Source organism: Macrotis lagotis, chromosome 6, assembly GCF_037893015.1.
Source record: "Macrotis lagotis isolate mMagLag1 chromosome 6, bilby.v1.9.chrom.fasta, whole genome shotgun sequence".
In the NCBI taxonomy this organism is placed as follows: Eukaryota; Metazoa; Chordata; class Mammalia; order Peramelemorphia; family Peramelidae; genus Macrotis; species Macrotis lagotis.
The window spans coordinates 169,180,602-169,193,507 of NC_133663.1; the positions used below are offsets into that span (position 1 = coordinate 169,180,602).

The following is a 12,906-nucleotide window of genomic DNA, read 5'->3' on the forward strand; positions in this document are numbered from 1 at the left end:
GTCTTAGGAGAGGCTCTGACTGCTCTCCTGCCTATGCTCTGGTCTGTGTTTGACCACAAGTACTCCCTGGGCAAGTCTGGTGCTTGGACATATGCTTAGTCCATTCCATTTCAAGAACCTGATGCACCAATTGTGTCCTCCTTTGAAATCAGTCACATCTTTTTCTTTTTTTATCAGCAATTCTTCTTGCCTCATGCTGAAACATCTTTGTGGACACAGGAATTCCACTTGCCCTTTGCTCTTCAATCCATATCTTCAATTCCCTCTGTAACTCAGGCCATTTCCCTGACTTGCCTCTCATGGCCTTCTTCTGGCATGGTGCTTTTCAGGAGGGTTTCTTCTTCTTGTAGCCAGTCTCGGATTTGGAGGAGGACCAACAGCATGTGTAGCACCATGATTTCCATTCACTTTTTTTTTTTTAGGTTTTTTGCAAGGCAAATGTGGTTAAGTGGCTTGCTCAAGGCCACACAGCTAGGTAATTATTAAGTGACTGAGACTGGATTTGAACCCAGGTACTCCTGACTCCAAGGCTGGTGCTTTATCTACTACGCCACCTAGCCGCCCTCCATTCACATTTGCAAGCTGAATTCCTTTTAACTTGAATTCAGCCCTGTACAAAAATCTTTTCTCAGCCATTTCTGGGAATAACATGTCAAAATGTAACCTAATATATTGGTAACATATATGAAACAAGAAGTGTGAAAAAGTGGGTAACTCAAGTAAAAAAAAATCTACAACAACTGTATAAAATGCTCCCAGTTTTTAGACCCTAAATTTTTTTGAAAAAGAGTATGTAGGGAAATACAGTATCTGAGATATTTGAACTCAGGTCTTCTTAACTGCAGGCTCAGGACCCTCTCCATTGCACTACACAACTGTCTCCTTTAAAATTTAATCTTTGTTCCTACATTCTCAGAACTAGGATATAATAGATGTTTAATAAATGATTGATGATTGAGTAGTTTAGTGATTTTCTAAAATTTTGAAATTTGTGTTTAATTATTTCTTTGTGACCCCACTTGGGGTTTTCTTGGAAAAGATCCTGGAATGGTTGGTCATTTTCTTCCTTCTCCAAATAATTTTACAGATAAAGAAACTGAGGCAAACAGGCTTAAGTGAATTGCCTAGGGTCACACAGTGAGTTAAATGTCTAAGACCAGTTTTGAATTTAGGAACATTAGCTTTTCAGACTTCAGGCCTAGCACTCTATCCACTGTACCACCTAGGTGCCTCATCCAAACTTTGGGAATCCCTGATGTGGATCCATACCTAAATTGTGCCAGTCCCTGGGGTAAAGTTAACCTAAATTTAAACTTAATCTAAATCTTAACCATGTCATCCTGATGACAAACTAAATCTAAAACTAAACCTAAACCTTACCTTAGCTCAAAAGAAATAGATATCAGGGAAGCTAGGTGGTGCAGTGGATAGAGCACTGGCCCTGGAATCAGGAGTACCCAAATTCAAATCTGCCCTCCAGACACTTAATAATTACCTAGCTGTGTGACCGTGGGCAAGACACTTAACCCCATTTGCCTTGCAAAAAAAAAAAAAAAAAAAAGGAAGAAATAGATATCAAGAGCAGAACCTCTAGGGGCAGTAGTCTAAGAAAAAGTCCTTAAGAGAAATTGTAGCATTGTAGAGTGCTAAAGGAAGGCTATTGACCTGGGGTCTGATTCTGACTCCACCTAGTATGGTCAAAAATTGTAGCAGGTGAAAGATGAAGTGAATGAGGAAAACAGAGGTTTGATCATCTGAGACTATCACTTAATTAATGCAGGCCATTTGCCTAACAAATCAGCCCTGAGCTGAGGAAGACACCTGGTTCCAATCTGTTAGGCAATTGGCCTGTATTGCTTAATAAATTGATAGCATTAGGAGATCAAACTTTTGAATCTTCAGTCCTTTCAGGTTTCATCCACCACAAAGAAAGATCTTTAAAAAAAAATCTATGAGGGCTGACTTGTAAAATGAGTCCTTTCGTCTTTTAATATTATCACAGGGACTTCAAAATAGGGAAAGGGGGACATGACTTAAAATTCTTTACAATCTATGTCAAACTTCATGCCACTCTTAACTCATTAGCAAAGGGTTTCTCACATAGTAAGGATTTAATAAATACTTTCTGAATGGCAGATGGTTTCTTCAATCAATCTTTTGGTAGCACAGTCTTTAGTCAACTTGAAGATTTCAAATGCCCCAATCTGAATCTGCTATAGCTATTGGAACTAAGAAGAAATTTGAGGAAAGGTCTTGAAGCATCAAGTCCTATTAAATCCGCTGGAGCCTTTCGTCATCTAAGTCTGCTTTCTCCTACATTTCCTTTATCCGCGTCCCTTTTCAGGTTCGGAGCCAGAACTGGTCCAGTTGCTACTTCTGTCTTTCCCCTCCCCACTGGCTGCCCCGAGCTTAGCTAGGGTTAGACAGTAGGCATTGGGACCCGGCCTCTTCCAAGCAGAGTTCATTTTTGCTTTAGTGAATAAAGGAATACAGATGCGTACAACCTTTCCTGCAGCAGCCACTGTGACCTTTCCCCGGGGACAACAGAAGCTGGCAGAAAACCGCGACTTCACAGTAAGCCCGAGCATCTTCCTCCGACCCTCCCTCCGGCCCCCCATTTGGGAAGGGGGCCCTCAGCTTCCGGTGCTGGGGACTGGGCGGTCTGTCCCTGCATCCTCTGACAGGCTGGGCCTTTCTCCACCCCTTCTCTTACTTAGCCAACCCCGGGGAGGTAGCAACCAGATCTCCGGAGGGGAGGGAGACGGGGCTAGCTGGAGCTGGCACCGCGAGGCTGCTCCGGCTCTGCTCTGCAGCTGCCCAGGGTGAGTGAGTGCGTGCGTGAGTGCGTGCATGCGGCCGGTCCTGGGGCTACCTCGAGCCCTCCCCAAGCCCTGTGGGGCGAGCCCTTAGCCGCCGCCAGACCACAAGGGCTAGCAGCTCTCCCCTCCAGCTCCCCGCTCCTCCGACCAGTCGCGGTGCCACTTCAACCCGCCCCCCCCCGCCGACGACCCTGGCTCCTACCTTCCTGCCCCACTTCCCTCCCCCTCTGCCGGCCTCCAAGCTGAGCCAAGGGAGCAAACACGGGGTCCCCGAGAGGGACAGCAGTCCTGGTCCTCAGGCCACCTCCCCCTCCCTCCCCACAGCTACCCAAGCCATCAGGATGCTAATCCCTTGTGTGCCCTTAGCAGGATCTAGCTCTGGAAGAGACCTTAGAGGTCAGCTAGGCAGTCCAGGCTTCCTTTTGGAGATCCTGAGCTCTTTTTTCAGGCTTAGGAAGGAGGAAGGGGAAGAAAGAGTATGATCTGAAGGATACATGAAAACTAAGGTGGGGAAGGGGAATGGAGGGGAGAAAGCTGGCTTCAGACCTGTGGTTCGTTGTTGTCTGCTGGGACTAACGCTACAGAGAAAGGTGATTTACGATCTAGTCCTGGTTCTGCTGTTGACTTGATATTTGACCTTGATAAAGTCATTTAACTGCACTAATGCCTCAGTTTCCCCTATGTAAAAATGGGTTCACTAGTAGAAGTCTTGGGGGTAGTATTGACTTTTGGAGGATTAGCTTCTTAGGGCATCCCCCCCTCTTTAAACTTGACATCCAACAATCATAACTCACAAAGCAACAGCGACAAATTAGGTGGTTTTCTGTTTTGCAAAGGCTTTTTTTGTTTTTTACTGGTTTTAATATGATTCTTTTAAACAATAAACTTCTGCTTTTAAAATATTCATCTGAGGTTCAGTTTACATACAACTTTTCAGGAATGACTGTAAGGTGAGGAGAACTTGTTATAAATGTGTTTATAAATATATTAAGAAGATCTTTGTTATAGAAGAATCCAGAACTGAGCTTACAGGGTTTTAGGTGCATTTCATTAACTCTTAAATACCAGTGCTTGACATGACCAGTTATTTGGCAACCTGTCTGGACTACAATTAATAAATAGATGGAAAGAAGCTTCAGAAGAGCCTAAATAGATAATATAAATTTAATAATAACAATAAAACCTTTTATAGTTTTTTTCTGTTTTACAAATAATTTTCCTCAAAACCTCTCCTAGGTAGGTAGTGCATTTATTATTAACATCATATAAAATATAAGGAAACTGCAGCTCATAGAGGTTAAGGGACTTACTCCCAGATCTAGTAAGTATCAGATCTGGGATTTGATTCTGTCTGCCAACTCCAAGTTAATTAATTTTGGGAATTTCAGTAAGAAGCTCTATTCTTATTGTATGTGCAATTCTAAAAAGTTTAGTTATTTGTTTTCATAGTTCATGTTAGATTTCAAACAGCTAATTAGAAGAAGAAGCTTCTAGAGATAGCACATTGATAGTACCAATAAGGGAGAGATTATTATTTGACGATTTCATTCATTCATTCATTCATTCATTCATTATTTGTCAGTGGAAACTGTTCAAGGTACCATGCCAGGGAATGGGGATACAAAGACAAAAAATAAAATACTTATAACTTTAAGGAATCACTCTTCACTGGGAATAATCAGCATGTTGAAAAACATACCAACATTAAATACAAATATTATGGTGATTGATTTGGATCTCATATATGGTAAAAATTTGCCATCTAATTAGAATAGTTCTACAAAATTTGGGGGAAGACACAATACCTACGAGATCAAGAAAATCATTTTGTTCTTGAACTGAGAGTAAGGAAAGAGAATGAATATTATAAAATATTTTACCAAAATATGTCAGTCTGGGCAAGTTGCTGTATCTACTTTAATAACTCCTGGGAGATTCACTGTTTTACAGTGCTATACAATAATTGTATTCATACATATGACCTTGAGTAATGTAGAAAAGCTTTAATTATGTTCAGTGTTTTATGTTTGAGAAGGGAGAGAAATATGTAATAAGTTTTTGAAAGCCTTCTATCCATGATGGCCATATTGGTTTTTTTCTTTCTATTGTTTAGAAGAAGCTCAAATATTAGGAAAATAAAACATTGTGTTATCTGAACAACATATAAATGTTAGGAAAGAAATAAAAAAGTAAAATCTCCCTGTCTTCTTCTAGAATGATTTCTCTTATCTTTTAAATTGCAAGAAAAGTTATATATCTGCACATATATATAGCTACATGTATATATGTATGCAAGTATGTATATGTATATACATTTATATATATTCACCTAAAGCTTTAATATCAAAGTTGATATTGTATTTATAATAAAGAAGAATGGGGACAGCACGGATAATAGTACTCTCTCTCTATATATATATATATATAATATTTAAAAATTAGATATGACAGAGTTTTCAAATTTCCTTGGCTAGGTCAGAGCTGGTAGCAAGTACAAATATGAGAAAATTGATTTTAATACACTTCCCTTTTTTCCAATGGAGCTGTCAGTGAACAAGGCAAATATGGAGAATAAGAAGAATCTGTTCCTCAAAATTCTTTGTATTACATTATTAATCTTATCTAGTGTTTACTATTCATTTTAAAGATATTATTTGGATATGATTTCTTTTTCAACACATTCAATTTGGATCAATGTGTAGCATGGAAACAATTAAAAAGACTATCAGATTGCCTTCTGTGGGGGGTGGGGGAGGGAAGTGAGATTAGGGGGAAAATTGTAAAATTCAAAAACAAATAAATTTTAAAAAAAGATATTCTTTGTTTATGATACAAGAGAAATAACTAAAACCACTAAATAACTAAAGAACTAAATAGTTCTTATAGTCTATATTGACAGGACACACAAGTTCAGGTGGAAGGCACCTCAGGAGCCATCTTGTATAAATCAAACTATCAATAGGAATTTTTTTCTCCAAAATTCCCAACAATGGTTAGCATGCTTCTAATAGAAGAACTCTAGTTATGGACAGCAGGGGCATCCATTTCTGAAATTATTACAAAGCTGATTCTTACATCTAGATGAAGATTTCCTGGATGTATTGTCACTATTACTCCTAATTTTTCCTCTGGAGCTAAGTAGAATAAGTTTTATCCTTTTTTATTGTTAGAAATATTTGAATATAGCAATTACAGCACCTACCCCTGAGTCTTATCTTCTCTAGATTAAACATGCCCAATTCCTTCACTGACATGGTCTCCTGTCTTATCATGATTTCTTCCCATGGAATTCCTAAAATTAAATATTGATCATTAGGTTTGGCAAGTCTCATGAGGCTATTATATCCTAGATATACCTCTCAGGAAGATAACATACTTCCTTTTTGATGTGATTAGATCAGCATGACTCTCTTGGTGCCTCTCAACAGTATCACCATGTACTTCAACTCATCTTTTTTTCCCCTCTGACTTTTTCCCCTTGGCCTCTCTCTAGATTCTGCTTATGAATCTTCATCATTATTCCTTCCTGCGGTGTTATCTTCTCTCAAGTGGATGCAGTTTTATTATCTATAGGAAGTATATATCTAAATAGGTATTCAGTTTCAAAGATCTAATAGTCCTGTCCCTCTTGCTTTTAGGGGATATATTCTTCTACATTCCAATTTCCTGACATAAATTAGAATTCTTGAGTTTCTATTTTTTTTCTTTCTTTGAAGTGGAGCTCCATTGATTTTCCATCCACATGGCCTATATTACTCTTTGAATCTATTATCACCTGTGACAACTCAGGTGTGTTTCTGAACATTGATCTGAGAACCAGGTTGAAAAAGATATCCCACAAACACATAGATGTCATGAAAGCCACCAACACTTAATGTCGTGAAAACAATCTCCTGATTTTATTGTTTAATATTCAGATTTTTATAAGAAAATTTATCTCAGACATGGCAAGTAAGATGAAACCCAGCTGCATAACTTCCCTGATTAGATTTATGATGTTTTTCCTTGAAGTCTGTAGATTTCCTTATCAGAAAGCTTCCCACACACTCCTAGCTCCATAGATGTTTAGGTCAGGGTTCATTGGTGAGCCAACCAAACCATTAATGAGCAAGAATACATGCTTATCCTTGGTTACTTTAGTTCCAGGGTACATCTGTGTCCTCACTTCTATGGAAGTTGGCCTTCAACATTTGATCAAAGACACTGTGTGAGAAACTTGGTTACCTCCTAAGGAATTTATATAAGAGAAAGGAGTAATTTCAGAGCCAGATTGAGAATTTGGAAGAGATGAGTGAGGTTATAGAGAGCAAAGCCAAGAACTGTAACTAGTTCACTGGGGCAACTAGTGAAGGAAAATGAAAAGGTAGTCCTTAGCTGTCAAAGAGAAAGGAGATATTCAAGAGGACTGAATTCCACAGGCTAATCAGAGCGGAAGAACAAGGCTGACTCTACCAGTACAATAGACACTAGTCAATCTCTAATATAATCTGCTGTTTCAATACCAAATATTTCCAGTAACTTGAATTTCTTTTTTTCTAGGGGTTTTTTTTTTGGTAAGGCAGATGGGGTTAAGTGGTTTGCCCAAGGCCACACAGCTAGGTAATTATTAAGTGTCTTAGGCCACATTTGAACTCAGGTACTTCTGACTCCAGTGCTCTATTCACTGTGCCACCTAGCTGCCCCTAACTTGAATTTTTTGATCAACCACAAAGAGTTCAGTGGGTTAAAGAGATAGCTCTGAATGTCAATTTAGATAAAGAGATCAACCTCTGTCTGTTAGGAATTTTCTTACTGGGAGAACATTTTTAACTAAACTCAAGTTTTTCATCATGAATAAAAACTGTAAAGCCACAAAAGAAGGATCTTTAGGGTCATGAATGTTGCCCCTAATCTTAAATTGAGCTAATAATTATATTTGGTGTTGTACATTCCTCTAATCCTTCTGGCTTCTCCCAAAATTGAGAGACTAATCTTTATTTTGCATACCTGGGAATGTTATTTGACCCCAATGGACACATATATTACAATGTTACAAGGAACAGAGAAAATTGCCATTGTCTTCTGTACTTGTTAAATCTGGGTCACTGTTGTTGTGTTCATTGCTAACTACTATAACCTACCAGTATAGCAAACTTCTAGCCATTTGGACAGGGATCCAGTCATTGGAGTAGCTGATTTGGATCTATCTTTGGTATAAAATTTTTCTCTCTAATTAGCACATTTTTACTGAATCTCCAATATAAATCAAAGTTGCCTTTGTTGTCTGTTAGGTTGTTAAAAAAACATTATTAGAGAGAAATCACCTACATCTCAATATATCCCTTTATCCATGAAAGAAAAAAATTTATCAAAACTAACCCACCCCTAAAGAATAATTTGGTATTATAGGCAGTGTTTCATACCCATAAATCATCCAACTCTGCAAAGAAGCCTGAAAATGTGTCTCTTCATAATTCGTGTCTGGGATCGAGATGGGTAATTATAATTTCCCACAACTAAGTTTTGATTTTATAACATTAGTGTTACATTCATACAATTCACTTAGCCCAAGTCCTTCCACAAATTGATGACTATCTACATTGTTTCTATTTATTTGCTACTATAAAATTTCTAGTATGAATATTTTTATCTTTATTTTTGTCATTGATTTTTTTTAACCTTGTATCCTTTGGTGGAATCTCTGGGTAAAAGGCTATTTGCATTTTAGTCAATCTAGTCACTTAATTTCAAATTGCTTTCTGGAATGGCTTGACTAATCACAGTTTCACTAACAATGTAGCAATCTTTCTACAAGCTTTGCAACAGTGACTATTCCCACTTTTGGTCATCTTTGCTAATTTACTGGGTGCAAGGTTAAACCTCAGAGTTATTTTTGATTTTTTTGCATTTATGTTAGTGCTTTGGAACATTCATTTGGTTAATAGTTTGTAATTATTATATTGAGAAATATCCATATCTTTTACCTGTGATTACTTAGGTGGGAATCTAACTTCTAGCTATGTCTTGCCTTTTTTTTCTCAAATGATAAGACTTCTAGTTTATACTTGCCCTTGTCCTCTTATTGTTTGTATCTTCAGTGACAATATTCCTTATAGTACTGAACAAAAATTCAAATAATATTGCTTCCAATAAGAAAGTTTTTATCTCTTCTAAGTATACTTTTACTCTATTAAAATACTTGATTTTTGAAATGTATTTTAACAGAAAAGCACATTAAGATCAATATCTAATATTTATTATACAGTTTCATAAAAAGAGATTATGATGTGGTACAATACTGATCATAGAATTGGGAAGAGCTGGGTTCAAGTCTTACCTCTGACATACTGGTTATAAGACAATGGCAAGTCAAAAAAAACCTAACATAATGTGATACCCTCCCACTTTTCTAGTTTAATTATACTTTACTTCACCACATATACTTGTCGATCCAGTGATTTTCTTGCTATTCCTTTTATAAGACACTTTGTCTTCCTATTCTATGCATTTTCATTGCCTGACCCCAATATCTGAAAATATCTCCTTTATTTTTGCCTCTTAGCTTCCTGGCTCCAAATTCCAACCAAGAACACATCTTCTCCGAGAAATCTCTCCAGATCTTCCTTAATGTTAATAATAGCTTCCCTTACTTGATCCCTCCCCACTTTATCCAGTTTTTAAATTTCATTTCTTCATAGTTGATTGCATATTATTTCTTTTTATTAGACTGTGAGTTCTTTGAAAACAGGGACTGTCTTTGCTTTTTTTTTTAAATCTACACTCCTTAACATAGAACTGGTATATAGGAGGTTCTAAATAAATAACTATTGATTTGACTTAATCTATATGTGTATGAGGTCTGATCTGTACTAGCAGCAGTGGGAAATACAATTCTTGGAGTTGCTGTATCAATGAAATCAAAGTTTACTTCAAAACAATAATACATTTGCTTAAGGAATGCTAAGGTGAACAAAAGTTGTTTTAAAATGCAATGCATGGATTTAAAGCAGATTACAGTGAATATAATAAAATAGTGGAATGGGTTTGGGAATCTCCTAAAAATAATTAGAGTATGTATATATATATTAATATATATATATATATGAATATATATTTTGTTAAGAAGTTCTTTCATTTAGATAATATTTCCTTCTCCCCCATCCCTATTTTTACTTGCCATTTTACCCACCCAGACTCCTATAAATAAGCAATTTATTTTATTAGATTTTTCAAGGCAATGGGGTTAAGTGGCTTGCCCAAGGCGACATGGCTAGGTAATTATTAAGTGTCTGAGGCCAAATTTGAACTCAAGTACTCCTGACTCCAAGGCCAGTGCACTATCCACTGTGCTACCTAGCCACCCCCATAAATAAGCTATTTGCTCAAGGACATACGTCTCATAAAGGGAACAGTCAGGAACTCAAGGCTTTCTTATTGGGCTACAGTCTTCCCTGTGGAATTCATTAATCCTTTGAATACTTGTTATTTTCTATATGTTTTATTAATTTTTTATAAAAGCACTTTTTATTTTTAATAAAGTCTTTGAAGGTTGCCAATATTTTTATTTCTACTTATGGTTGGGATGGGGGTTAGAGTACCTGACCTGTTGGGTTCCTTTTAGCGTCCACATTTTGTGCTTCTCTAAATAAGGAAATGGTTGGAGGAGCTACCTGTTTTGCCAAGAATTGGAAAGATCAAAAGAATGGTGGAATGGGGATTAAGACCTTTGAAAGTTTGTGCTTTATAGATGAGTGCCCCCCACAGAGCAAAGTTTCTCCTTGAGTTACTTTTTATTATGTTCCCTAGAGGTTCTCTGTTGCATTCTTTCTCTATCTCCACTTCTCAAGTCCAGTATTCAATTACTTGTTTAAACTTTACTTTCTTCCAAATGTAACCAGTCTGGACTTGAAAACAAACCCTTTTCTTAAATTGTTAGGTTTGCTTCTTATCAGGGCAGATTTCTATATAGGTTATTTATTCTTTGCTGATTGAGACATTTTAGTGAATTTCTGTGAAGTTCATCTTTCATATTTTGACTTTCCATAGTATTTCATCTTAAAAAAGCAAAGTTAACAATTTCTTAGCACCTAGAACAATGATTGACACATAATAGGCACCTGCCTGTTGATTTGCAAAATAAATGTTTCTTTTTAAAACGACAGAAACAGTGACTACCAGCTGCTCCAGAAGCCATTATAAATCACTAAGGGCAAATACCATTTAATAGTAAACATTTCTTTTTCTTTTTGGGACATGTACTTGCTTGCTGATATATTTCTCTTTGTCCCTCCCTCTTGTATTTAGGTGATCCAAGTAACCCTATGTAAATCATTGGAGAATGCTGTAAGCTGTTAAAGTTATTGCAAGAAATCTTCCCGGAAATAACATTTTGCCATTTCATTCAATGCCTAACATTATAGACACAGAAAGATCAAATGATTCTGGAAATAGTGACCATAAACCTGAAAGAAAGTCTCCAGAGCAGAATTTGAAAGTTGCTGTCAAATCTTTCTGCCCCACTGATGCTCAAACAGCACCACTGGGTCCTGATGGAGATGGTCGTTATCCATGGAGTTGTCCAGTGACTCATACTCGGGAAAAAATCTATGCCATCTGCTCAGACTATGCCTTTCTCAATCAGGCAACATCAATCTATAAAATCCCAAATTCTACTCTTTCTTCTTGCCTTTCCAACAGCACTTCTGTAACTGTTGGAAATAATTCATCCAGATACATTGGTATCCCAACTAGTTCATCAGAGATCATCTACAATGAAGATAGTAACTTGGAAAGCTTATCTAATAGTTTTGGCAAACTGCCACTTGCCTGGGAAATTGATAAGTCAGAATTTAATGGAGTGACTGCAAACTTGAAAAATAAATCAGGTAAGGAATTACTCAATTTTAATGTAAAGAAAAATTCAGGCTTTTTAATAAGGACATACTTAGAGAGATAAATGATTTAAACTATTCCCCCCCAATACAAGAAATAAGCATGTATACCTTTGTCTTTTGGAAGCTGCTTCACATACTATCTTGATAACTTGAAGTTAACACCTTTTTTTAAAAGAAACAATGCATTTAATTAATATATTTCCTTTGTATATTCAGTTTTGTATAATGTCCTCTATTTGTAGGTTTAAGTTTTAGTGGAGTCTTTACATACATTCATAATGGGGATGATATATGGAACATATAGTTTTATGTTCACGTTACATTTGGGCAAACTTGGACTAAGTGAAGTTAAATGAATTGTCCTGCTTTACTCTGCACACCAGTGGCTAAGCTAAAAGTAGAACCCAGATCTACCAACCTGATAGACATTATGGGGAAAATGCTTTAAAGTGCCACCTGTGCCCCTTCTTCCTTTCTTCAAATTCTGTTGGTTTGTGTGGGAGTGATTGAAGTATAGGGGAAGTAAGGATTTACTTTTAGGTTGTAAACTCTTTTATATCTTTCATTCCACTAACCTCTACCTCAATTTCACCCCAAGAATAGTTAGCAAAATGGCCTCAATTGCCTTCTGCGATATTAAATGACTTTGAGGCTTTGAGCCTGTTCACTAATAAGTAAGAATGTTTGGATTTCATGTCATATGCTTATTTGGAATGTACAATAGACATAGGTCTCATGAATATTATAGGAATTAAATGCTAAAGAAGAGAAAGAACATATGAACACAAACAGCTGTGCTGGCCTATTTGAGTTTTGATTGGGAGACTGAGATTGGCTGTGCACAGCCCTGTACTTTAATCTCAGATCTCTTGCCTGTTAGGTCCCAGTTCCAATTTTTTAAAGTGACTGAAATATGATTAGATACCCAGGAAGCATGGCAGGAGACAGGTTTTCTTTTTTTCTGTGATTCTCATGGTGGGTGGGTGGGGAATCAGTCATTGAATCATAGACTATTATGACTGAAAAGGACCTTGGAGATTATGTATTCACTTTTTACATATGAAGGAATCAAGGGTCAGAGAGATAAGTACCCAATTTGGCACAGGAAGCTTTGGTAATATTTTGCTAGTGGTAGTTAAGCCCTGTGAAAAATTAAATTGTTTCTGAGAAGGATCAGAAGGAATGATTCACGAATTTCATCTAGAATAATGAAG

The 12,906-nt window shown here is 36.9% G+C and overlaps 1 protein-coding gene across 3 annotated transcripts in view; it reads left to right on the forward strand.

The window, feature by feature from the left end:
* The first annotated feature begins 2,723 nt into the window (after nucleotides 1–2,723).
* BIVM (basic, immunoglobulin-like variable motif containing) overlaps nucleotides 2,724–12,906 on the forward strand; it is a 41,522-nt gene continuing 31,339 nt past the window's right edge. For all 3 annotated transcript variants that reach the window (XM_074191999.1, XM_074191997.1, XM_074191998.1), the window contains exons 1-2: nucleotides 2,724–2,822; nucleotides 11,103–11,683. In XM_074191999.1, the coding sequence (XP_074048100.1) occupies nucleotides 11,203–11,683 (481 nt within the window). In that variant the 5' untranslated portion in view covers nucleotides 2,724–2,822; nucleotides 11,103–11,202. The remainder of the gene's footprint in view (nucleotides 2,823–11,102; nucleotides 11,684–12,906) is intronic.